The 24,190-nt window shown below is 44.0% G+C and overlaps 1 protein-coding gene across 4 annotated transcripts in view; it reads right to left on the bottom strand.

Annotated features, from left to right (window-relative positions):
* Positions 1-24,190, bottom strand: part of LOC144893252 (P2X purinoceptor 4-like) — a 46,682-nt gene that overhangs the window by 16,402 nt on the left and 6,090 nt on the right. For 3 of the 4 annotated variants that reach the window (XM_078783119.1, XM_078783120.1, XM_078783122.1), the window contains exons 5-12: positions 19,124-19,184; positions 18,947-19,028; positions 12,739-12,819; positions 10,909-11,047; positions 9,808-9,944; positions 9,013-9,094; positions 3,340-3,405; positions 113-208 (exon numbers count right to left, since the gene is read on the bottom strand). In XM_078783119.1, coding sequence (XP_078639245.1) covers positions 113-208; positions 3,340-3,405; positions 9,013-9,094; positions 9,808-9,944; positions 10,909-11,047; positions 12,739-12,819; positions 18,947-19,028; positions 19,124-19,184 — 744 coding nt within the window. Of the gene's footprint in view, positions 1-67; positions 209-3,339; positions 3,406-9,012; positions 9,095-9,807; positions 9,945-10,908; positions 11,048-12,738; positions 12,820-18,946; positions 19,029-19,123; positions 19,185-24,190 lie in introns of all 4 variants that reach the window. The other variant, XM_078783121.1, reaches the window with a different exon arrangement.

Below are 24,190 nucleotides of genomic sequence, written 5' to 3'. Positions count from 1 at the left end.
AGGAGCAAGGAGGGGGGGGGGGGGGGGGGTGGGGGGTTGAGCAGGTAACCTAATAAATATTCATTACCTCCATCATCACGGTTTCAGCAGCTTGGCCTCCTTAAAGACTCACGTTTGAGCCTTCATCCACATGTTTGAACTTTTTGTCCAGGTAAAGGTGTCTGTGCCCAAGGCAGTAAATCACAAAGATGTCACAGATGATGGTCACCTGTGGTGAGGGGAAAGAAAAGTGACGACCAATCTGAAATTGAGATTGATGTTTAAAAACCTGCTTATTACTGTTCAATCATACATTTGTCTGCAGAACTGAGCTGCTGGTTGCATCATTTCTGGGAGAGTGTGTGCTACCGATGACACTGCACGTGAGGGATTTGTTCAGGGTATCGACAGCGTAACTCGATGACTCGGAGATACCAATGTAGAACGTCTAACGTGGATCATCAATCAATGTGGAACGTTTAACATCGACCAGCAATGTCCCCTCTGACACATTTGTAGCCATGCCTGTGCAACACCAGAGTGGCAGTTTCGAATCAGATCAGCAATTTAATCCAGGGTAGACTGTGCAAAGGTGTGTGCTACCTTCCAGCTACAAGAACGACCGAATGTATTGCGGTTAAACAGACAGACAGACACCAAATAGCGTATTTTTGTACGATTTTAGTGAATATCCGAATCCGGACACCGTACAATTGTTTGTAATTCTTCACAATTGAGAGATATGGTCAAAAACGATATATAGCACGATATCTCAAAAAGTTGTGAACGGATTCGTACGAAGCTGGGTGGTTGAGTTGGGTAGGTGAGAACAACAAGGTGATTCGATTTTGGTTTAGGTATGGATGTAGATATGACCGATCAGTGGTCAACAAAATGTAAACTGTTCAGCCAGGCGGAGGTATGCGCTCTACCATGTGACGTCCTAGTTACCTCCACCACCAAAGGTGGATGGAGGTTAAGTTTTCACATCTGTCTGTGTGTCTGTCTGTGAACAAGATATCTCAAAAAGTTGTGGACGGATTCGGACGAAATTTGGCAGGGAGGTAGTGCATGTGAAATGGATGAAATTTGGCAGGGAGGTAGTACATGTGAAATGGACGAAATTTGGCAGGGAGGTAGTGCATGTGAAATGGCCGAAATTTGGCAGGGAGGTAGTGCATGTGAAATGGACGAAATTTGGCAGGGAGGTAGTGCATGTGAAATGGACGAAATTTGGCAGGGAGGTAGTGCATGTGAAACGGACGAAATTTGGCAGGGAGGTAGTGCATGTGAAATGGATGAAATTTGGCAGGGAGGTCGTACATGTGAAATGGATGAAATTTTGCAGGGAGGTAGTGCATGTGACACGGACGAAATTTGGCAGGGAGGTAGTGCATGTGAAACTGACTAAATTTGGCAGGGAGGTAGTGCATGTGAAACGGACGAAATTTGGCAGGGAGGTAGTGCATGTGAAACGGACGAAATTTGGCAGGGAGGTAGTGCATGTGAAATGGACGAAATTTGGCAGGGAGGTAGTGCATGTGAAACGGACGAAATTTGGCAGGGAGGTAGTACATGTGAAACGGACGAAATTTGGCAGGGAGGTAGTACATGTGAAACGGACGAAATTTGGCAGAGGGGTAGTGCATGTGAAACGGACGAAATTTGGCAGGGAGGTAGTGCATGTGAAACGGACGAAATTTGGCAGGGAGGTAGTACATGTGAAATGGACGAAATTTGGCAGGGAGGTAGTGCATGTGAAACGGACGAAATTTGGCAGGGAGGTAGTACATGTGAAATGGACGAAATTTGGCAGGGAGGTAGTACATGTGAAATGGACGAAATTTGGCAGGGAGGTAGTGCATGTGAAACGGACGAAATTTGGCAGGGAGGTAGTACATGTGAAACGGACGAAATTTGGCAGGGAGGTGGTGCATGTGAAATGGACGAAATTTGGCAGGGAGGTAGTGCATGTGAAATGGACGAAATTTGGCAGGGAGGTAGTACATGTGAAACGGACGAAATTTGGCAGCGAGGTAGTACATGTGAAATGGACGAAATTTGGCAGGGAGGTGGTAGTACATGTGAAATGGACGAAATTTGGCAGGGAGGTAGTGCATGTGAAACGGACGAAATTTGGCAGGGAGGTAGTACATGTGAAACGGACGAAATTTGGCAGGGAGGTGGTGCATGTGAAATGGACGAAATTTGGCAGGGAGGTAGTGTATGTGAAACGGACGAAATTTGGCAGGGAGGTAGTGCATGTGAAACGGACGAAATTTGGCAGGGAGGTGGTGCATGTGAAATGGACGAAATTTGGCAGGGAGGTAGTGTATGTGAAACGGACGAAATTTGGCAGGGAGGTAGTGCATGTGAAACGGACGAAATTTGGCAGGGAGGTAGTGCATGTGAAACGGACGAAATTTGGCAGGGAGGTAGTGTATGTGAAACGGACGAAATTTGGCAGGGAGGTAGTGCATGTGAAATGGACGAAATTTGGCAGGGAGGTGGTGCATGTGAAATGGACGAAATTTGGCAGGGAGGTAGTGCATGTGAAATGGACGAAATTTGGCAGGGAGGTAGTGCATGTGAAATGGACGAAATTTGGCAGGGAGGTAGTGCATGTGAAACGGACGAAATTTGGCAGGGAGGTAGTACATGTGAAACGGACGAAATTTGGCAGGGAGGTGGTGCATGTGAAATGGACGAAATTTGGCAGGGAGGTAGTGCATGTGAAATGGACGAAATTTGGCAGGGAGGTAGTGCATGTGAAACGGACGAAATTTGGCAGGGAGGTAGTGCATGTGAAATGGACGAAATTATTAGATTTTGGTGAAGATCTGGATTCGGATCCGGGTAGTATAATTTTTAAAGTGATTCTTCACCATTGGGAGATAGGGCCAAAAATTATACATAGCAGGATATCTCAAAAAGTTATGGACGGATTTGGACGAAACTTGGTGGACAGGTTGTGTGTGTGACAAGGACAAACAGATTCGATTTTGGTGAAGATCTCAATATGGATTCGGATTTGAGAATTATTTAATTTATAAGTGTTTCTTCACCATTGAGGGATCGGGTGAATAGTGATATACAACATGATATTAAAAAAATTTATGCATGACTTGTGACTAAACTTGGTGAATGAGTTGGTTAGGTGACAAGAACAAGCGATTCGATTTTGGTTCAGGTCCGAATCCAGATCCGGCATATCATTGGGATACAAAACATTGGGATGCTCTACCAAGTGCCGTTCTAGTTTAGCATGCTTTCACTTCAATATGCATTGCTTTAGCTTTGATAACTTGGCAATTATAACCAAATATAAAATAAACTCAAATAATGTGCGGATTTACTTACCCCACCAAGCAAGGCAATCCCCGAGGCAATGTTTAGTACAGTCGGGACAATTCCAAATTTGCGAGCCTGATGAAAGAATGTAAATATGTGAAAGAAAATGTAAAACAATTATCCAGTTTAACGTCCATCCGATGGACGGAGCAAACATTGATATTTATCCCTGCATGTTAATCACCAGGGTAACAGTTTACAACAACAAACAACAACAACATGCATTTTAAGGCCATGTTCCCTGCTAGAGCGGGGGTTAGCCTTGCGGTCCCCATGACAATCTTCTCCATTTTGCCCTATTTTCTGCATCTCTCCTTGTTAACCCCCTTGCCCGCATTTCTTCTTCCACCATCTTTAGCCAAGTCTTTCTCGGTCTTCCCCGTCCTCTACTTCCTTCTACATTAACTTCCATCACTCTTCTCAACCAGTCACTTTCATCCTTCCTCAATACATGACCAAACCATCTCAACCTGTTCCTCTTCACAGCATCAATCACAGGCAATATTCCCATCATCTTTCGCAATTCATCATTTGTCTTCCTCTCTCTCAACGATACTCCGCACATCCATCGAACCATTCGCATTTCCACCCTTTCCAGCCTTCGTTGCTGCTCTACGTTCATTACCCATGTCTCGCTCCCATAAATCATAACACTTCTCACACATGCAGCATACACCTTTCCCTTCAGCTTCAGCGACACTCTCCTCCTCATCAGCATACCACTCAGTTCCCGAAACTTCTTCCATGCACATCTCACTCGAGCAACCGTTGCCGAGTCTGATCCACCTTCTCCATTCAGCATGTCTCCGAGGTAGCAAAATGTTTTCACACCTTCCAGCTTCACGCCGTCTCCAAGATCCAACTCAACATTTCCTCCATCTGCAGCTCTCTCTGTGCACACCTTACATTTGAATGTAGCTGCCACACTGGTTAATGACCCTCTCAGACCACTACATTTTTGATGAACCCACTCAGCACACATTGTACATTGAATGGAGTTCACTCCGACACCCTTCCTGCACACAGCACACGGCCACTTCCCAGTTCTTTCCACCTCACCACATGCTTTACCACTTGCCATCACCTTTGTCTTTCCGATATTCACCTTCAGACCTTTTGTCTCCATACATTCCTTCCACTTGTTCATCTTTTCCTTCAGTCCATCCATACTTTCCGCAATCAACACCAGATCATCTGCATAAAACAACTCCCACGGTAAACCCTCCTTTACGGTCTGAGCCAGCACCTCCATCACAGCTACAAATAGTAGTGGACTTAGTACCGACCCCTGATGCACTCCCACCTTCACCTCAAACTCACCACTGTTCCCGTCCTTCGTCCTTACAGCTGTGCGTGCTCTTTTGTACATTGCCATCACTACTCTGATCAACCATTCCTCCACTCCTAACTTCCTCAATGCCCATGTCAATACTTTGCGTGGAACCCTATCGAATGCTTTCTCCAGATCAACAAACCCAAAAAACAACTTCTTCCTCTTATCCATGTACTTCTCCTGCAACTGCCTCACAATGAAAAGCGCATCTGTCGTTCCTCTTCCTGGCATAAATCCAAACTGCATTTCGTCAATCTTCACTTTCTTCCTTATCCTCCTCTCCAACACCCTTTCCAATACCTTCATTCCATGCTCCAATAACTTTATCGCTCGGTACGAGCCACACTCCAGAGGGTCACCTTTCCCCTTGTATAGAGGGACGAGGGTACTCAGTTCCCAATCCACTGGAATGCGGCCTTCTTTCACCACCAGATTACAGATCTCTGTCATTCTCTTCACACCCCAACTTCCTGCTGCCTTCAACATATCTCCCACAACTCCCGTCGGCCCTCCCGCTTTTCCACTCTTCATTGCTTTTATCGCTTCCTCAACTTCCTTCTCAGTTATCTTCTCTGCCGGTCCTAAAACTGGGTTACTCTCTATGTTGCCATCCCATTCATTCTCTGTATTCAACAGCATTTCCATATATCTTTTCCATCTTCCTTTAATTCCATCTGGGTCGACAACGATTTGTCCCACTTCATCCTTCAAGCAACTCACCCCCATCACATCACACCTCTCTTTCGCTATCTGCTTTGCAATCCTGAATACTGCTTTCTGACCCTCTTCCGAATCCAAGCGTTCTCCGAACATTTTCCTACATGCCTCCTGCGCCTTTGCTACCTCTTTCTTTGCAGCCTTCCTGGCTGCCTTATAACTTTCATGCTCTGCTGTTTCTGCTCCCGTACCCTTTGCCTTCTGCCACTCTTTGAACTTCTTCCTCTTCTCGTCAATCCTCTTTCCAACCTCAACATCCCACCACCATGTTTCCGAGTGCCTCGGTGGTCCTTTTGTCCATCCACATACCTCACCAACGGCTCCCAACAGACTAGCTTTCATTGACATCCAACCACTTTCAAGCTCAACCACATCATCCTCTACCCTACTCAGCCTCTCTTTTAATGCCTCCCTTACTGTCACCTCTTTCAACCTCCACACCTTCATTCTCGGTTGGTACTTCACCCGCCGAGCTCTCCTCGCACCTTTCACCCTTATGTCGCAGACAACCAAGTGGTGCTGTGAAACAGCCTCCTCCCCCGGGATCACCTTTGTGTCCCGGAGGTGCCCCCTATCTCGCCGACGCACCATCAGGTAGTCAACGGTTGTCGTCGACCCACCTGACGTGTATGTAACAAGCTTATTGTCCTCTTTCTGGAACTGAGTATTACAAATCAACAAATCAGCTCCATCAGCAAACTCCAAAATCCTTTCACCTTCTCCATTTCTCACACCATATCCGTAACCCCCATGAACTCCCTCAAAACCATCCATACTCCTTCCCACATGTCCATTCAGGTCTCCTCCCACCACAACAACTTCCTCATCTTTCACGTTTTCCATCAGCTTCTCTATCGCACACCAGAACTTGTCCTTCTCTTCATCGCTTCGACCAACCTGCGGAGCATATCCCGAGATGACGTTCACCAAGAGCTTTCCAATCATCATTTTCACCATCATCAACCTATCACTCACTCTAGTCACACTCACCACACTGTCTACAAGCTCCTCAGAAAACAGGACACCAACACCATTCACGCCCTCCGGGCACCCTTGCCACGCAAACTTGTATTTCTGTCCCTGCCTACCCTTCACCATTCTCACACCACTTCCCTTCCATCTCGTCTCTTGCACACAACATATGTCCACTCTTCTTCTGACCAATACTTCCACCACTTCTCCTGATCTCCCTGTCATTGTCCCCACATTCCATGTCCCAAACCTCAGAAACCGATCTCCACTTCGGGCTGCACCCTGCCCATATGTACTTGTGATTGTCATGGTTCTCTTTTTGAGGCAATGTTTTTATGGCCGGATGCCCTTCCTGACGCCAACCCTCTTAGTCGTCTCTTACGACACGCAGGGATACGGTGTACCTATTCTGACCAGGGTACACACTGGGAAACGTTTAAAACATGTAAATTCTGGGGGGGGGGGGGGGGGGGGGGTGTCAGCATCACGGCTGAGGTTTAAACATATTCCAACAATATCCAAACAGAACGATGAAAAAACAATCCGGGAAAAGTGGAAAAGCGAGAACGTGGATTTGAGAAAGAAGGAGCAGAGGCGGAAGAAAACGAGATACAGGGGGCGCCCACAAGCCGAGACGAGGAGGAGAGCGAACAAGCACGTGTCCGGGAGGAGAGAAAGAATCAATATATAATTATTTGTCTAGGGAGGTGAGGTGAGGGGGAGAAAACAAAATAAAAGAAACAAGCAATGCAGCGAAGGAAATAACCCAAACCGACAAAACACCGACGGGGGGAGGGAAGCCCCAAGTCACCAGGCCGCGCACGAGGTACGATTCAGAAAACGATTAACTACACACAAGTTTGCACGAACCACAAACCAACACCAACTAGAAACACACAATAACACGTACACAGCAAAATAACCAGTGGAAATTTGACAAAGCCAAGAATGGGAAAACACTCAAACTTCGATGCCGTGGAGAGCTCGAAGCATGCCTCACTCGCCCGAGGAACCCCATAGTTTATAGGTAACATAGGTAACCCCATAGGTAACAGTTTACAGATGGCCCCATATTCAAACCCAGGCCAAAAGACTAATGCAATACCTCTAGGCCATCCTGTCAGCCTCAAATGGTTATGAAAAAATTTCCCATAGGGAGAAGTAAAAACGCGACCCTTCAAAACATATACATAATTATAAACTCTCTTACTCCACTCATTAAACCAATCCTATAGCCCCTCACAAAGTCAGTTTTGAAATGACTTCACATACAACACAAGAGCTTTTCAAGGCCTCAAACTTTGGGATTCAGTGCTGCTCATGTTTTTCCAAAGTAAAAGTTAGCATTCAAATAATCATTATAGCATTTGTTGCGGTTTGGGGATTTTCGCACGTGCTGGTGAAAGCTGCAGCTCCCATTTCCACCTCACTGAAGTCAAGTTTTCCAAACCGGATTCATCGTGCTTTTAATGTCATGTCGTTTAAAACGGGTTATAAGGTTTGAATTGGACTTCAAACCTTGCATCTCAATCTGTTTTACACGAGTGTTTAGCCGATGCTGTAACCAGTTATCGTTTCTGGAATCACATTCTCTCAAAAACTTCCCCTTCAGTGTTCAACTTTCCCGTGGAAGAGTGTTCAGCCAACTTTTCCGAAGAAAATAGTTGGTTTAACACGCACGTGCATGGTCACGTTACAACTTTGCTATGACCAATTTAGATTACCAATGTAATCAATGTAATTTATTAATTTGCCAATTATTGATTATTTAATTAATTAACTTAATGCCCAATATAAATTAATTAATTACCTCCGCCACCGAAGGTGGATGGAGGTTATGTTTTCACCCCTGTCTGTCTGTGAACAAAATATCTCAAGTTGTGGACGGAATCGGATGAAATTTGGCGGAGAGGATGAGGTATGTGACAAGGACGAAATGATTAGATTTTGGTGAAGAACCGGATCCGGATCCGGCTATGAGAATTTTAAAAGTGATTCTTCACCATTGGGAGATAGGGCCAAAAACGATACGTAGCAGGATATCTCCAAAAATTAGACGCATTTGGACGAAACTTGGTTGACAGGTTGTTTGTGCGACACGGACAAATAGATTCGATTTTGAAGATCTGAATATGGATTCGAATATGAGGATTATTTAATTTTTTCTCAAGTGATTCTTCACCATTGAGAGATCGGGCGAAAAATGATATTTAACATGATATCTCAAAAAGTTATGGACGAGTTATGACTAAACTTGGTGGACGAGTTGGTTAGGCGACAAGAACAAGCTGATTAGATTTTGGTTCAGGTCCGCATCCAGATCCGGCCGATCATTGGGATACAAAACAAACTGTTCAGCCTTGCGGAGGTATGCGCTCCACCGAGTGCCGTTCTAGTTTAGATTGCAATTACGTGTGTGTGTGTGTGTGTGTGTGTGTGTGTGTGTGTGTGTGTGTGTGTGTGTGTGTGTGTGTGTGTGTGTGTGTGTATTGTTAATGTCCGGCTTCCTTCTTGGGACTACAGTGCAGTAATTGGTCTTTATTTTGATTAGCCAAAACAATATCTGGCCAGGTTATAACCACAAACATTTATTTGGTCAAAGACACTTGAACCATTCAATTACGTTGGCAAAAAGCAGATAAAAGGATAATAAAACTCACCTTGCCATAGACTTGGATCTCAAACCTTATGCCGTAGGCCTTAATGAGCGTTCTTTCATTCTGGTTGTGATAGATAGCGTAACTGAGAAAGAAAGACAAAATGTAGATGAGAAACGGGACAGGAGGAGTGAATAAAGGGGATTTCATGTTTTCTGGTTTTTCATGATTTCATGTTTCTGGCTCCTTCTATATATGGAATTACAGTATCTCATATGTATGAGTGGGTTCATAAAGGGAGGGATTTTTGGGAGCTGTGTATGTAAGTGGCAGAGCAGAGTCAAGAGGGAGCGGAGAGCATTGCTGTGTTCAGTGCTGTGCCGGTGTGCTTCGTGTATCGGGTTTTTTTATTTTTTATTTTTAAAATAATCCCAACTTTGGATGACATCCGCCTGCCAGTTGACATTGATCGATCAAAGAACCTTGGCTTTTATGATACTCTTAAAGTGAAACGCAGGGCATATACATGAACTGATCGTTACCAAATCTGATCATATAATTAAGGCCCAATATGAAATGTGTGATGGAGGTACAATGTGTGTAGGTACAAGATCATGACTGGGAGACTTATGATGGGCGACCAGAGTTATTAAAGACCAGTCGAGACTTTAAAAAATGCAATGTTGAGGCTCAGGGAGGAGCGAGAACATAAAAGTGCTTGGTTGGTCACCAGTTATGTCAGCACTCATGTACACAATCTTCGCATTGACATTTCCCATTAACACAGTCAAATTTATGGAGTGGAGAGAGGGTGGATGGTTGTGTGAGAGGGGCGGGGAGTGTGCAAGAAAGACAAACCGGAAGTTATATCCAGGTGAGATGGTGGACTGTCGACTTGGGTTGTCCAGTCGACGAAAGGTATAAGTTGGCCGACATAGTGAGACCCGATAGTCAAAATCACAAAACCAAGCAACACGAATTCCGATTACGCCACCCTGCTCACCACATTCATTCGGTAATGCATGGCATCTCAACCTCCATAACCATTTACCTTGCATTCCTTACAATCATATCACTTGGTTAGCGGAGGAACAACAAACAGGATCCAACTGGGGAAAACCTCAACTTTGGCCATGAATGCTCAACATATCTTGGTTTATGAAATTCTGTTGCAGTGCAAGACCCAACCTGTATTCATACAAGGGTTAAATTTTAAGCTTATGAAAAGTAATCTTGGCAGTGGGGTATTCCATTGTCCTGTCGTTTCTCCCTGGTCCTTCTTGTGTGGTATGGCCGGGACCCGTTAGGGTTTATCTCGTTAAGTATCTACAGTGTGTACGATATCCAGTGCTCGTATTTCGGGTATAAATAGTACTGTAGAATAAAGGCTCTCGTGTCGTTTGTTATAGTAAACCCTCCCCTGTTATAATAAACACACGCATTAAGTCACTTGGTCTCTGAGTTGCCCTGGTGGTGAGCCACATCATTAATCGTCCATTAAATGACAGATTATGTTCGGGATCATTAGTGCCCTGCATGAAACGCTTCACGCTTCCGTTGTGGCAGAACCACCCGTGCTGTCACTTCAGTGCCGGGCATGAGGGAAGTACCAGCACGTGGCGTAACTGGCTCAGACGTTCCACTGAAGTATGGTAGCATGGCACATAGGCCCGTGAACCTGCATCCGAAACTGTGGACCGGCATGACCACTTTACGCATGGTTTGTCAGGTTTTGGACAGGCAACTGGCCTGGGCTGACAACTGTAACAATATATATATACAAACATAGTATACTTAAAACTTTAATTGCCTCACCTAACACATAAAGGTTGTCATGATATTTGATTAACCAATGAAAAAATAAACCTACAATAGCAATTCGTTTTGACTTGTACCTCACAAACAGCAGCTAGATGTGCTTGATTAAAGCCACATGGGCTGTCTTTTTGGAATGCAAACCTGGGTCGCAAGAGTTTCAAAATCTTGTCCAGCTGCAGCCACCATATCACCAAGACGGAAGATTGGACACGTGTTGTTCTTGGCACTGAATCTGCAGCTTTTCATCCACGTCGTGTTGGCATCATCTGGGATATTCCGTCTGTGACAATACACCCATGTTGTTTAGGTAGCGTACATGTAAGAGAAAATGGTTGCATCAATACCAATAGTGCCCCTAATGGCAAATACACAGCAACAACTCCAAAGTGACTTTTTATTTTTACCCCGTGCACGCGAGGCAAAAAGTGGGTTTAATCAATTGGTTCATGTCCGTCCATCTGTATATTTATGAACGTCAGTTTATGATTGAGAATTATTATAATTATTAATTATCGAGAATTATATATTAACTTATTTCAATTGAATGTTATATTTTGAACATGAATCGGAAAAATTAATCTGCCATTTTAGAGTACTTTTTAAAGCCTGTCTGGCAGTAAAAAAATAGAAAATAATTCCAACCAGGAAACAATGTTTTTAACAACGTCATAAAGGCCACAAACAATCGGCATGAAGAACAATTGTAACGTTGTTGTTGTTGTTGTTGTTGTTGTTGTTGTTGTATAGCCCTGGACAGTTCTCTCAAACAAGCCCGCGGCACGGAGACAGCCGATCATTATCCAAGGAGCGACCCAGGGATCCCCCACATCCAGAATGGTGTACCCTTCCTTCACGAAGTCAGGGCCATGACAGTTAGAGAAAGAGAAGAGAAGAGACAGAGACAAAAGGGAAAGGGTCGGTCCATGGGGACCCGATCGGCACTCTGACCGTGACCCCGCTGCCCTGACTAATCCGGGCAGCACGATTGTAGCAAGTTAAATAAGGTGGTGTAATAGCCACTGCGTCAACGGTGGTAAATTCCGTGATTAATCTATTTATTTGTACGACTTTTACAATATTTATTTTATTTAAATTGAATTATATACAGACAGTCCTGGACTTCCAAACTCCTTGACATATGAACGTCCGTACTGACAAAAGAAGTCCCATTAAAATAAATGCAGTTCGATGTCTTAAATTATCAATAGCTGAGGCTATCGTAGATCTTTGGACCACACTCTTAACCTCCTTCTTTTTCTGCATTCGCACAACAAACACCACAGCGCATGACGAGTTGACATGCTCTCCCACCACCGCCTTGCAGTCTTTGATCCTCCACAGCTGTTCATTCCGAACCATCACCAAATCCATACCACGCGCGTAGTCGTTCATTCATTGACAGCAGCAGTCGCCATTTTAGATTCGCACTCGGTGGCTTTTTTAATTTAAGAGTCAAGGGAATGAACAAAATTTTTTTTTAAACTCTACCTGTGTGGTGTACATTTTGTTTTAGTTTTACATTATCTATGTGTTTTTCATCAATGTGTGTGTGCCGTCCTTCGGATGAACGTTAAACTGAATGTCCCGTCGCACACTCGCCTCGAAGCTGTGTCTAGTGTGATTTAAAATCTCGGTAATCACATCCCTATTTGCCCCATGTCACGCTCCACTTTATTTTGTCACTCTTCCCTGCTCTTGGTCGTTTCCTTTCTGTTCCTTTCATTTTTTTTGTCCGTATCCGTTCTAGCTCTTCCACGAGCATCAATGCTGTATAGGGCAGGGTGGGGGAGAAGGCAAGTTTTGAGTTAGCGTAAGATGCATAAAACTTAATTAATAGCGCCAAACTACCGGATTTTTTTTTTTGAACGATCTTCAAAATCATTATATTACTTGAATTGAAGTATGCTCTGAAACACTGCATGGGGTATCGTGTTCTATGAACTCTCTAGTTTACTGTTATCACAATGATACCTGCTGATGTTGAACCGAGGAAAGTAAACAGAAATCTTGATCAGTGCTGTGAGGTTTTCTGCTCCCTTAAGCTTTGTAGGCCTGTTGTTTAGGGGAAGACATAAGCGGGAAGGGGGTGGGGGAGGGGGTGGCAGAATTCATTACAACCTGGTCCTCAGAGGGGAGAAAAATCTCAGGATACTCTAAAATGCCTCATTTCTCTCTGATGTTCATTCATTTACTATTATTATCCTATTGTTTGACTTAATAATCATATGTATGCATCTTATTTTGAACAACGTTAAAAGAAAATATTTACATATTACATATTACATACACGTAAATGTTCAAACCTTTTGGAACTTCCTCTCCCTCACCCACTTAAATACTGCTGTGGGAATGTCTTCTAGGAGGTAACTTTGCATAGTATAACAATAGTCATTTCCCTTAATGCGCGTATTAGAATAAGCGTGAGGTAATTTAATTGCAATTTTATTTTATTTTATTTTTGTATACAAGATCGAGGCTCGTGAAAGAGCGAACATTAATCACACAGAAAGACAAACAGACACACAAAACAAATAACATCGGGAGCGGTAGACAAGATGGGGAGAGAGGGGGAAGGACACAAACACAACATTTGAGAGCAGGGACCGAGAGACATGGAGACATCGAGAGAACTGTGGGAGGGAGAGGGCTTTGGGGGGAAGGCATGGGAAGGGGGGGGGGGGGGGTGGGAGAAGTATAAAACGTATGGACACTGCCAAGACTTCCAGGAAAGAAGTTGGAATTTCAAACAAGGTGGATCTGGGGTGAATTAGTGGGGGTAGAAAAGATCAAGGTTTTGGATGGGGGAAGATAAGAGATGGTGGTGAACAGCTGTTTTGAAGACCTGGAGGGAGGAGTGTGATTGAAGTGAGTATGGGAGTTTGTTCCAGAGGCGGGAGAAAAGAGGAATGAAAGAGTGAAGGTGAGCAGAGAGCCGAGATTTCGGCAGTTTAACCATCAGAGGGTGGCAGATCTTGTGCGACCTGTAGGAATATTTGGGGGACAGAGCACAGAGAGAGCTGGGGGAGCAAGGCCGGAGAGGAGTCGGTAGAAGACAGAAAGACCACCTACCTGCCTGCGGTGAGTGAGTGAAAGGCCCTCAGAGATAGCTTCATCGCGGGAGATTCCAATGATTCTGAAAGCTTTGGATTCAACAGCGTGAAGCCGAGCCGGGTGTGAGGCAGGAGCACCAGCCCATAGGGTAGAACAGTATTCCATTGAGCTGCGGATGAAAGCCTTGTATGTGGTGAGGAGCTCAGGTGTGCCTAGGAAGGACTTCGCACGACGGAGGATGCCCAGTCGGCGACTGGCTTTGGAGGCCAGCTTGGAAATGTGGTTTTCCCAAGAAAGATCATGGCAGATGGTGAGACCCAAAAGCTTGAGCGACAGAACTTCTTGGAGAGGATTGTTGAGAAAGTAGATGGGAGGGTTGTCCAGTCGATCTTTTCGGAGAGACATAGTAAGAGTGTGAGATTTGTCAGGATTGAAAGACATGTTCCACATGTTTGACCAGTCTGTGATTTTGTCCAGGTCTTCAGAGAGTGAGGAGGCTGCAGACTGCCGATCTGAGGGAAGAGGAATGGAGCGGCAGAGAGTGGAGTCATCAGCAAAGAGATACAGAGGATTTTCCAGAGAGTCGGAGAGATCATTGATAAAGACCAGAAAAAGCACAGGGCCCAGCACACTGCCTTGGGGAACTCCAGCCTGAACGGGAAGGGGAGATGAGAGAAATCCATTCAGGGCCACACGTTGACTACGACCAGAGAGGAAGTCCGCAAGCCATGCATGGAGATTTCCATGGATACCATAGGAGGAGAGTTTGGTGAGCAGAGCTGGGTGCCAGACCGTATCGAAGGCACGTGATATGTCAAGGGAGACAGCTCTGATTTCCTGTTTGGCATTGAGGACCTCCATCCATTGTTGAGACAGCAGAAGCAGCATGTCCAGAGTAGAGTGACCTGGTCTGAAACCAAATTGATGATCAGAGATCAAGCCATTGGAGAAGAGGAAAGATTTCATATCCGAAGCAATGATGGATTCCATGACTTTGCTGATAATTGGGAGCAGGCTGATTGGTCTGTAGTTGCAAGGATCTGTTTTTGCACCTTTTTTGTGTAAAGCGGTAATGTTTGCTGATTTCCAGGATGCTGGCAGATGACCTTGAGCAAAAGATAGGGTGAAAAGAACAGAGAGAGGGTGAGATAGAGCGGCAGAGCAGGATTTTAGGACCCGTGGGCTGATGCCATCTGGTCCAGTTGCAGAATCAGAGTCGAGGTTTGACAAAAACTCCTCCACCTTGTCAGGAGAGAAGGTCACAGAGTCCAGGAGCAGTTTGGTTTGACTGGGAAAGGTGGGAACAGAGAGAGATGGGTTTGGGACTAAGGATTTTGAGGCAAACACAGAGTTGAGGCATTCGGCTTTGTCACGTGCGATGTCAACTGTGTGGCCATTTGAGGTAAGGGAGGGGATGGAGGGGGAACAAACACCAGAAACGGATTTGACCAGACGCCACCAGGATTTGGAGGAAGGAGACAGGTTTGAGAGTTCATTCTTGAGTGAGGAGAGATAGTGCTTCCTGGCACTCCTGAGGGTAGACACACACTTGTTCCGAGCTTGGTGGAAGGAACTGAGATTTCCTTCAGTTGGATTAGCCTTCCAAGAGGCAAAGGCAAGTTGTTTCAGGGCAACTGCCTCACCACAAGATTCAGTGTACCATGGACGGGAGAAAGGGTAAGACAACTGAAGGCGAGATGGGATAAATCTATGCATGAGAGAGATCAGTTTGCTTTGGAAGAATTCCCAGGAAGAATTGATGTCAGAGGCAGTGGAGATGGGAGACCAATCCAGACGATTGATGGCTGCTTGAAGACCGTCCCAGTCGGCCTGAGTGAAATGCCAGACTCGTCGACGCTGAGGAGGCTCTCTGAGAATGGCCAGAGAGATGTCCACTTTGACAAGCACATGATCAGAAGAACCGATTGGAGCAGAAGAAGAGCAGCAGACATTAGCAGGGAAGTTAGTCATAACCAAGTCTAGAAGAGAAGATACTCCATTGGCTGAGATCCGGGTCGGGAAATTGACAGATTGTATCAATCCCAGTGAGTCACAGAAGTCCTTTGCTGAGGTGCCATGACTGGCACCATTCGCACAGCAATATAGAGATATGCGTCGTTATGTGTATAGAAAGCTGTCACTTTCCTTCCCCACATGTGTGTCTAAACCCACTTTCTCTTCACACCATTTTATTTTTTGTCCCTTTGTAATCTGTCTTCAATGTCCTTTAAAGTGATCTAACAGGCCATTGGCACCAATTTATGGGGAAACACCATGACCACTTAGCACCATGAGGTGATGATAGGTTGCCCCGTGCACGAACTACATCCCGAACCAATGACAACCAAGCAGGGAGAGGCTAGTGGTGTCATGGCTTGAGGTGGGGATAAACAAAAAGGCACGTTACGAGCCGTGAGGGAGAGGAGATATCTGAGACCTTTGCGGGGGAAGCTGCGCACAGAATCCCTTGGGCTTTCTGCGCGACAAGGACACATCCGTTAGTCTTCCACTATGCCCCCACCGCAGGCCTCGCCTACACCCTAATAGATAATCTTCGTCCGACTATACTTGTCCAAGTTGCTAAACACATCCGATTCCATATAAATTTTTTGCCTTATTCACAGCTTTCTTCTCTTGCTGTTTTCCTCTTAGGCCTAGACAATTGCTATAACACTGCATCTAGATGTCCTCCTCCCCTAACCCTGCATCCTTGATCTTTTCTATCCAAACTCCCAAACCTCCTTCTCACCAACTGCCTTTGCCACTTCCTCAATCCACCACACCTGGTTTCGATTCCCTGACATTGTACGCTTTCCTGATGTTCTTCTCCACAGATTTTCTGCAATTGCCCTAAATGCCTCTCTGTACTTCTTCCACTCCTCCTCCAAGCACTAGGCTTTCTCATTAAGTTCCTCATACTTAACCTTCACCATCTCCTTGCACTTCAGTGACATCATATTTCTACTTTCACCACTTGATCGGCTTTCGGCCCACACTCTTAACCTCCTTCCGCTTCTGCATTCGCACAACAAACACCACAGCGCGCGTGCCAAGTTGTGACATGCTCTCCCACGACTGTCATACAGTCCTTGATCCTCCACAGCTGTTCATTCCGAATCATCAACAAATCCAATTCCGTTTTGTGCTGTCCCACTCCCGTATGTGACCTTGTGGCTCTCCCGCTTCTGCAAGAATGAACCATCAGATCTCTATCCTCTCTATTCCTCATTCAAATCTACAAATACATTCCTCTTCACCCGGCTACATTACTCCCACATATAATAATCTATCTATAATTCCAGTAATCTCTGTGTGTTTGTTTGTACGTTTGTACGTTTGTACGTTTGTACGTTTGTTTGTTTGTCTGTGACCGCTGTTTCTCGACAACTACCGGTCCGATATACTTGAAACTTGCCAGGTATATTGCTGGGGACCCGAGGATGTGCCTTTTCAAGGTTTTAAATTAATCGGACAAGTACTTACCGAGCTATGGCGATTTAGCCGTTCGCCGTTCGCTTTGGCTTTGCGAATGGACCAAACCATTCATGTAAATAGAGGGGGGGGGGGGGGGGGTGTTCTGTGGTCGTTCGCTTTGGCTTTGCGAATGGACCAAACCATTCATGTAAATAGAGGGGGGGGGGTTCTGTGGTCGTTCGCTTTGGCTTTGCGAATGGACCAAACCATTCATGTAAATAGAGGGGGGGGTTCTGTGGTCGTTGCGAATGGACCAAACCATTCATGTAAATAGAGGGAGGGGGGTTCTGTGGTCGTTACTGCCACGTGGTTTCAAAGTTTTTTTTTGTTGTTGTTGTTTGCACGCATGTTTTTTTGCACCCACGTACGGGCACGCCCTAGGATGTTTACACACACACACCCCTACACAAATTTTTTTTTTTTTTTTTTTTTTGGCAAGGAACGGGCACCCACGTACGGGCACGTCCTAGCTTATATATAGTACGGGCATGCCCTAGTAATAATAATAAAAATAAAAATAATAATAATAAAGGAGTCTTTTATAGCCCCATCAAGCAGAGTAAACTACCCTCATGGCACTTTACATTATCACGCGAATGCACACACACCGCACACACACACACACACACACACACACACACACAAACATACACACACACAGACACACCTTCACTTTTGCCCTATTCCTCTCCCTCCCCATTCAAAACCCACAGATGTGTACTGCCCCTCCTCCTCCCCTCCCTCCCCCGCACATGTACACAGACATACTCTCGATCTCTGTCCCACCTCAAACCAAAGGGAAAACAGGACTTACACTTTGAAAGACTTGTGAAACACATAGTGTGCAAATTTTGTATTGCACACGAGCAGAGACAGGCAGCCAGTGTAAAGATTCAAGAAGCGGAGTAACATGGTCAGACTTCTTCGCCTTACAGACAAGACGAGCGGCAGAGTTTTGAACCTTTTGTAACTTATCCAAGAGAAACTGAGGGCAGCCAGCATACAAAGAATTACAATAGTCTAGCCTTGAGAGGACAAGGGCACAGACCAGAGTTAGAGCAGCTTGAGGAGTAAGAAAGTGGCGAATGGATGCGATCTTTCGCAGCTGAAAGTATGCTGATTTGCAAGTTGCAATGACATATGCAATGAAGTCTACCGCAGAGCTTAGCTTCACCTCCGGCTTAACCCTTCCCATCCTCCTCTCAAGTGCGTTCTTGAACCTGCTTCTTCACCTCAGTCCATCCCATCTGTGGCCCGTACGCCGACGTAACACATTCCATTTGTTTCTGCATCATCAACCATGCCATAACCATCCCTTTTTCCACTCGTCACATCCTTTCTGATCTCTTCTGAAACTATTATTCCAACTCCATTACTTCTTCCATCTCATATGTGTAACATCGTGTAACCTCCTACCAACCTCCTTCTCTGTGTCATCTCTACCACCTTCACTCCTCTCCCCACTATTGTCTAATTTGCATAATAGCAAGTACATCGTTTTCTTCAACAACGAGCATATCTTTCATGCTATTAGCATGGACACATACCATTTGTTTGTCTTAAAGACCTTTAAACTAAATGGGGAAGGGGTGGAATAAAGCAATACAGCACTTTGAAATGGGACACAGGTGTAAGTAAATGCAAAAATGCTCACTTTGGTGGTACTTCCTCTTTTTCTAATGGACACCAAGAATGAATTTCACACCATTTATTGATACATTTCCCTGTGAACACCCCTGGAAGCAAGGGAGAGGGGATACGTTTGACAGTTGGAGTGATGCAGAAGCAGGGAAAGTAGGCAATGTCGGCATGTGATACGGATAAACCTTACCCACTCCTTCGAGATCCATCTCTGTTTTAGGGCAGTCCTGCGGCAATTCACAATGAGCTGTCTGTGCAACAATCATATTTCTATGTAAGAACATGAAAGAGTTTCTCTGAAAATCAAATTTGCTCAACACAGTTAAAGTTCAGATATTAAATCTTCAAACAAATAAGAAAAGAAAAATAATTCCTCAAGACGACAAAGAAAACAATGCTGGCAGGTAATAATTAGGCCTCCCCCAGAGGGGAAGGCTTATACACGTTGTTGGTTTGTTTCTACAATTGGCGCCCCCAATATTTAATGGTACCATAGAGTTTCTTAAACCCCAGGAATACATTTCAAAAAAAAAAAAAAAATATATATATATATATATATATATATATATATATTTATATATTCTATATATATATATATATTCTTCCTGCACTCTCAACACTCCAAATTTCCAAACTATCAATTTTCGAGCTGTATCTCAGAGCCAGCTGGGAATTTTGGAATTCCATTTTGCATCTACAATGTCAATAGAAAGCAGGCTGAGTTGACCTATTTTTGACTTTGACTTATTTTTAAGGTCATGACCTAATTATTCATTTTAACATTTCTCACCATAACTCAACTAACGTTTGTCCGATCGGGACGAAATTTCTCTCTATAGATAGCTTTGGGTAAGGTGCATTTGAATTACATTTACACCATACCCCTCAGGGTTAAACGGTCATGGTCTTGCACCCGGTGGAGTACTAAACCCCCATTTAGGATTTTGTCCCTTTTTTCTGCCAATTTACAAGCTGTATCTCAGAGCTGGCTGAAACTTTAGGAATTAAATGTTTCAGCAAGAATGGGAATAAAAAGTTTGTGGGATTGATACTTTTTTTGACCTTGACCTAATTTTCAGGTCATGACCAAATTAGACGTTTTAACATTTTTCCACCACAACTCGACGAAGGTCTGTCCAATCGGAGCCAAATTGCCATCTCGATAGCATAGAGCAAGCCGCATTTACGCTTTATTTGCATTATTCCCCTCCGAGTAGATAAAGGTAAAATGTTGGTCTGAAAAAAGAAAATTAAGTATTTTGTTATAATAATAATAATAATAATAATTCATTTATTTTGTATAGCGCTTTTCCAGAAGCCCAAAGGCACTTTGACAGAGTGGAAAACATAATGCATAACAATACATGAAAACAAAAATTGCAAAAAGACAAGAATCAAGAAAACAAACAGCAGCGATATACGGCATATATATAAGACAAGAATCAAAAGGACAAGACAAGAATCAATAGGGAAATATTTAAAGCAAAAGGAGGGAGAAGGAGAAGAGATAGTCAGGGGTTAAATGCTGTGGGTTGAATGTTGAATGCAGCGTTGAACAGGTGGGTCTTTAGTGATGTTTTGAATGTGGTGAGTGAGGAGGAGTCTCTGATGGTGTGAGGTAGTGAGTTCCAGAGGGTGGGAGCAGCGATGGAGAAGTTATCACTCGGTTTTGCCAATTTGGAATGTCAAACGTTCAAAATTCAAAATTCAAAATTGTCAAATGTCAAAATTCGGAAGCTCAATTTCGCTTTCCAATATGTTTTTGCATCAAGCCACTGCACTTGCACTGAAGTTATGCTCCTGATATTTAATGTGTCCTTTGTCCGTCCGTCAGTCCGTCCGTAAACACTTGAAACTTCTTCTCCGAAACCACTGAAGGGATTGCGACCAAATTTGGCACAAATTATATTTGTTGTGTTGTGACGAAAGTTTGTTCATGGCATTAGAAAAAAAAAAAATCGGGGTCTAAGGGGGGTTTACCAGGGTCAAAGTGGATCCATGTTTAACCCCCCCCCCCCCCCCCTCCAAATAGGAATTTGCTTTTCCCTCAAACTACACACACTATTTCGATTAAACTTGACCACAACCTTCACCATCAATTCTGTACCAAAGTCTGTTCACGGCATTAAAAACATCTGCCCCTTTGGGGTATACGGGGGGGGGGGCTGCCCCCCAAAAATAGGTATTAGCTTTTTTTCTCAGAAACTACACACACACAATTTCGATGAAACTTGACCACAACCTTCACCACCCGTGATGTACCAAAGTTTGTTCACGGCATTAACATTATCTGCCCCTTTGGGGGTGTATGGGGGGTTACCCCCCAAAATAGGTATTTGCTTTCTTCTCTGAAACTACACACACGATTTCGATGAAACCTGACCACAACCTTCACCACCCGTGATGTACCAAAGTATGCTCACGGCATTAAAAAAAAGCTGCCCCTTTAGAGGTCTATGGGAGAGGGTTTCCCCCAAAAATAGGTATTTGCTTTCTTCGCAGAAACTACACACGCAATTTCGATGAAACTTCACCACAACCTTAATCACCCATGATGTACCAACGTTTGTTCAAGGCATTAGAAAAATTGGGGTCTTAAGATGTATATGGGTTGGAGGAGTGGGGGTTGACCCCAAAATAGGTATTTTTTTATTTGTTTGTTTTAAGTTTTATGATTATGTTAGTATGATTGTACATGCTGCCCTGTCTTCTAGCAACCATTGAAATTGGTTTAAAATAACCTTAATCGGTGCAGTATACTGTTTATTCTACCAGGTGAGTGCCAGGGGTATTGCCCCTATGTTTCGGATTGTAGCCGAATTAACAAAAAACACATTTTTTATCACAACTTGAATAATTTCCCTCCAATTTTCATGACGGAGGTTTTATGGATAGACTGGAGATGGGGAAAAAAACACCTTTAGAGGCCATTTTTCCCCGCAAGGCGGGGGTTGGCCTTTTTCGGGGACCGTGGTTGTTGTTGTTTTTTGGTCCCCTTTTTGAAGCAATGTTTTACGGCCGGATGCCCTTCCTGCCGCCAACCCTTTTTGTCGCCTTTTACGACAAGCAGGGAATTACCAGTGAACTGGTACTCAATTAGCCGACCTCGGAAGGATGACAGGTTGAGTCAACCCCCCTGGCGTTAATTCAGCGATCGACCGGGATTCGAACCAAGGATCCTAGGAATCCTAAGCTGGCACCCTAGCCGCTACACCAACACCAGGCTATGGGGAAACATGTTCTGAATTCTATTCCTAAGTGTTGAAGGTCAATGTCATTGTCATGTGGTGGTCCAAACAAAATATCCATCATTGGATTACAGAGCAAGGGCAAGTTGTAGGCGATCGCCAAGAGTAAGCCTCCCCCATCAGGGAAGGCCAAGTCCTGGCAGTGTCCATATGTTTTATACCTCTCCCACCGCCCCCTTCCCACGCCCCCCCCCCCAAAGCCCTCGCCCTCTCTCAGATCTCTCGATGTCTCCATGTCTCTCCGTCCCTGCTCTCAAATGTTGTGTTTGTGTCCTTCCCCCTCTCTCCCCATCTTGTCTACCGTCTACCGCTCCCTATGTTATATGTTTTATATGTCGGTTTGTCTTTCTGTGTGATTAATGTTCGCTCTTTCACGAGCCTCGACCTTGTATACAAAAAAAAAAAAAAAAAAAAAAAAAAAAAAAAGGCTTACAGTTGGTGATAACAATGTGATCGCAGATATCTGGTTATTATTGCCCTCAGAGGGTGCAACATGTTTCAAATAAATTCCATATAACACAACTTCCGTTTGAGATATTTTCGGTGTTGGATCTCACATGAACCAGAAGCTACTGAAAGCTCAAATGTATGTTGAAAATAATGAAAGGTTATAATAGTTATTAGAAGCATTGTCAATAATGTGGTATAATATATGACCAAAAACGATAATTTAAAAAACTAACTAGAACGACACTCTTTGACGTTGACCTTTGACTGAAACACTCTTCCACGCACATTATTACATCATCTAATATATAAAGAAGAAAGTTTGTTTGTGTGTTTGTTTATGCATTCGGACGCTGCAGGAACAAGTGCAACCAAAGTTTGCATGGCCTCCTCTTTCATCCAGAGGAAGGCCAAGGGCTATGCTTGGATAAAAAAAAACTAGTGAGGTACCCATGCTACGCACGGATGGGAGGCCAGAAGCAAACAGACAATGCAGAAATGGCGAATGCTAAAGCATTAAGCCAATAAATTCCACATTCCTGTAGCACCTTCAGTCGCACGTCAGACATGGACAGCAAGTTCGTGAAGGACTTCCATGAAAAATGTACCCGTTCGCAAAAAAACGGGTACATTCACGAATAGAAACATCGAACGTGGGTCCGTGGTGAATTTGCATATGGCGATCCGCGAATTTCACATTTACACTTGTTTCACATTGATCTTATTGCGTTTCACGTTTACGTCATTTCGTCATTCACTTGAACTCGATATCTCTTTTTTCATTCCAAACAGCATAACTCCAATCACAAATTAAATAGCATTAATATAAAAAAATTAACTTTTAGCAACATTCGTGACATAAACAAATATTTAAATCCTGATGTGAAGTTCCGTACGGTTGGGTGAATACAATTACGAATTCAAAATCGTAATTGTATTCACTCAATTCCAGTCATCAATTGATACTTCAACAAAACGATTAACACGATTAACGTTTAACGATTTAACATTACGATTGAATGACGGTTGTATTGGGATATTATCAAATCCGCGCAATGCCGTCAACTGTCTACTTCCGCATTCGTGGCAGGTTCATAATTCTCATCAAAATCTAAACAGTATTTGTCGAATTTCAATAAAAGCCACATCACTGTTCATATCGGTAAATATTATTCCATCGTGTTTGGGAAAACTGGAAAATTGGAAAAACAATATAGCCTATTTTACTCCAGGGGTCCCAGGAATACCCACCCAAAATATCATTGCGATCGGTTCAGCCGTTTTTGCGGTACCTTCAAACGGACGGACGGATGGACAGACGGACATTTGGTGAATTATAGTAAGATAAACAAAAAAGAAAAAAAAGAATCAGATAATTGGCCTTTAGGCCTCAATCGGGTTTTGTGGTGATACACTCCCTGTGTATTTTTTTTCCTGGGAGCAATCGGGTAATATGTTTGGTTGAGGTTGTGTATCGTGATTTGTTGTCAACAACACAAATTTAATTACAATAGTGTTTACATTTGCGCCTGTTATTAAAAAGATTGGTTTACACCGGTTTA

Source organism: Myxine glutinosa, chromosome 8 (assembly GCF_964187855.1).
Source record: "Myxine glutinosa chromosome 8, kmMyxGlut1.1, whole genome shotgun sequence".
Classification (NCBI taxonomy): Eukaryota; Metazoa; Chordata; class Myxini; order Myxiniformes; family Myxinidae; genus Myxine; species Myxine glutinosa.
The sequence above is the reverse complement of the archived record's forward strand: the minus strand, read 5'-3'. Positions and strand labels throughout refer to the sequence as shown.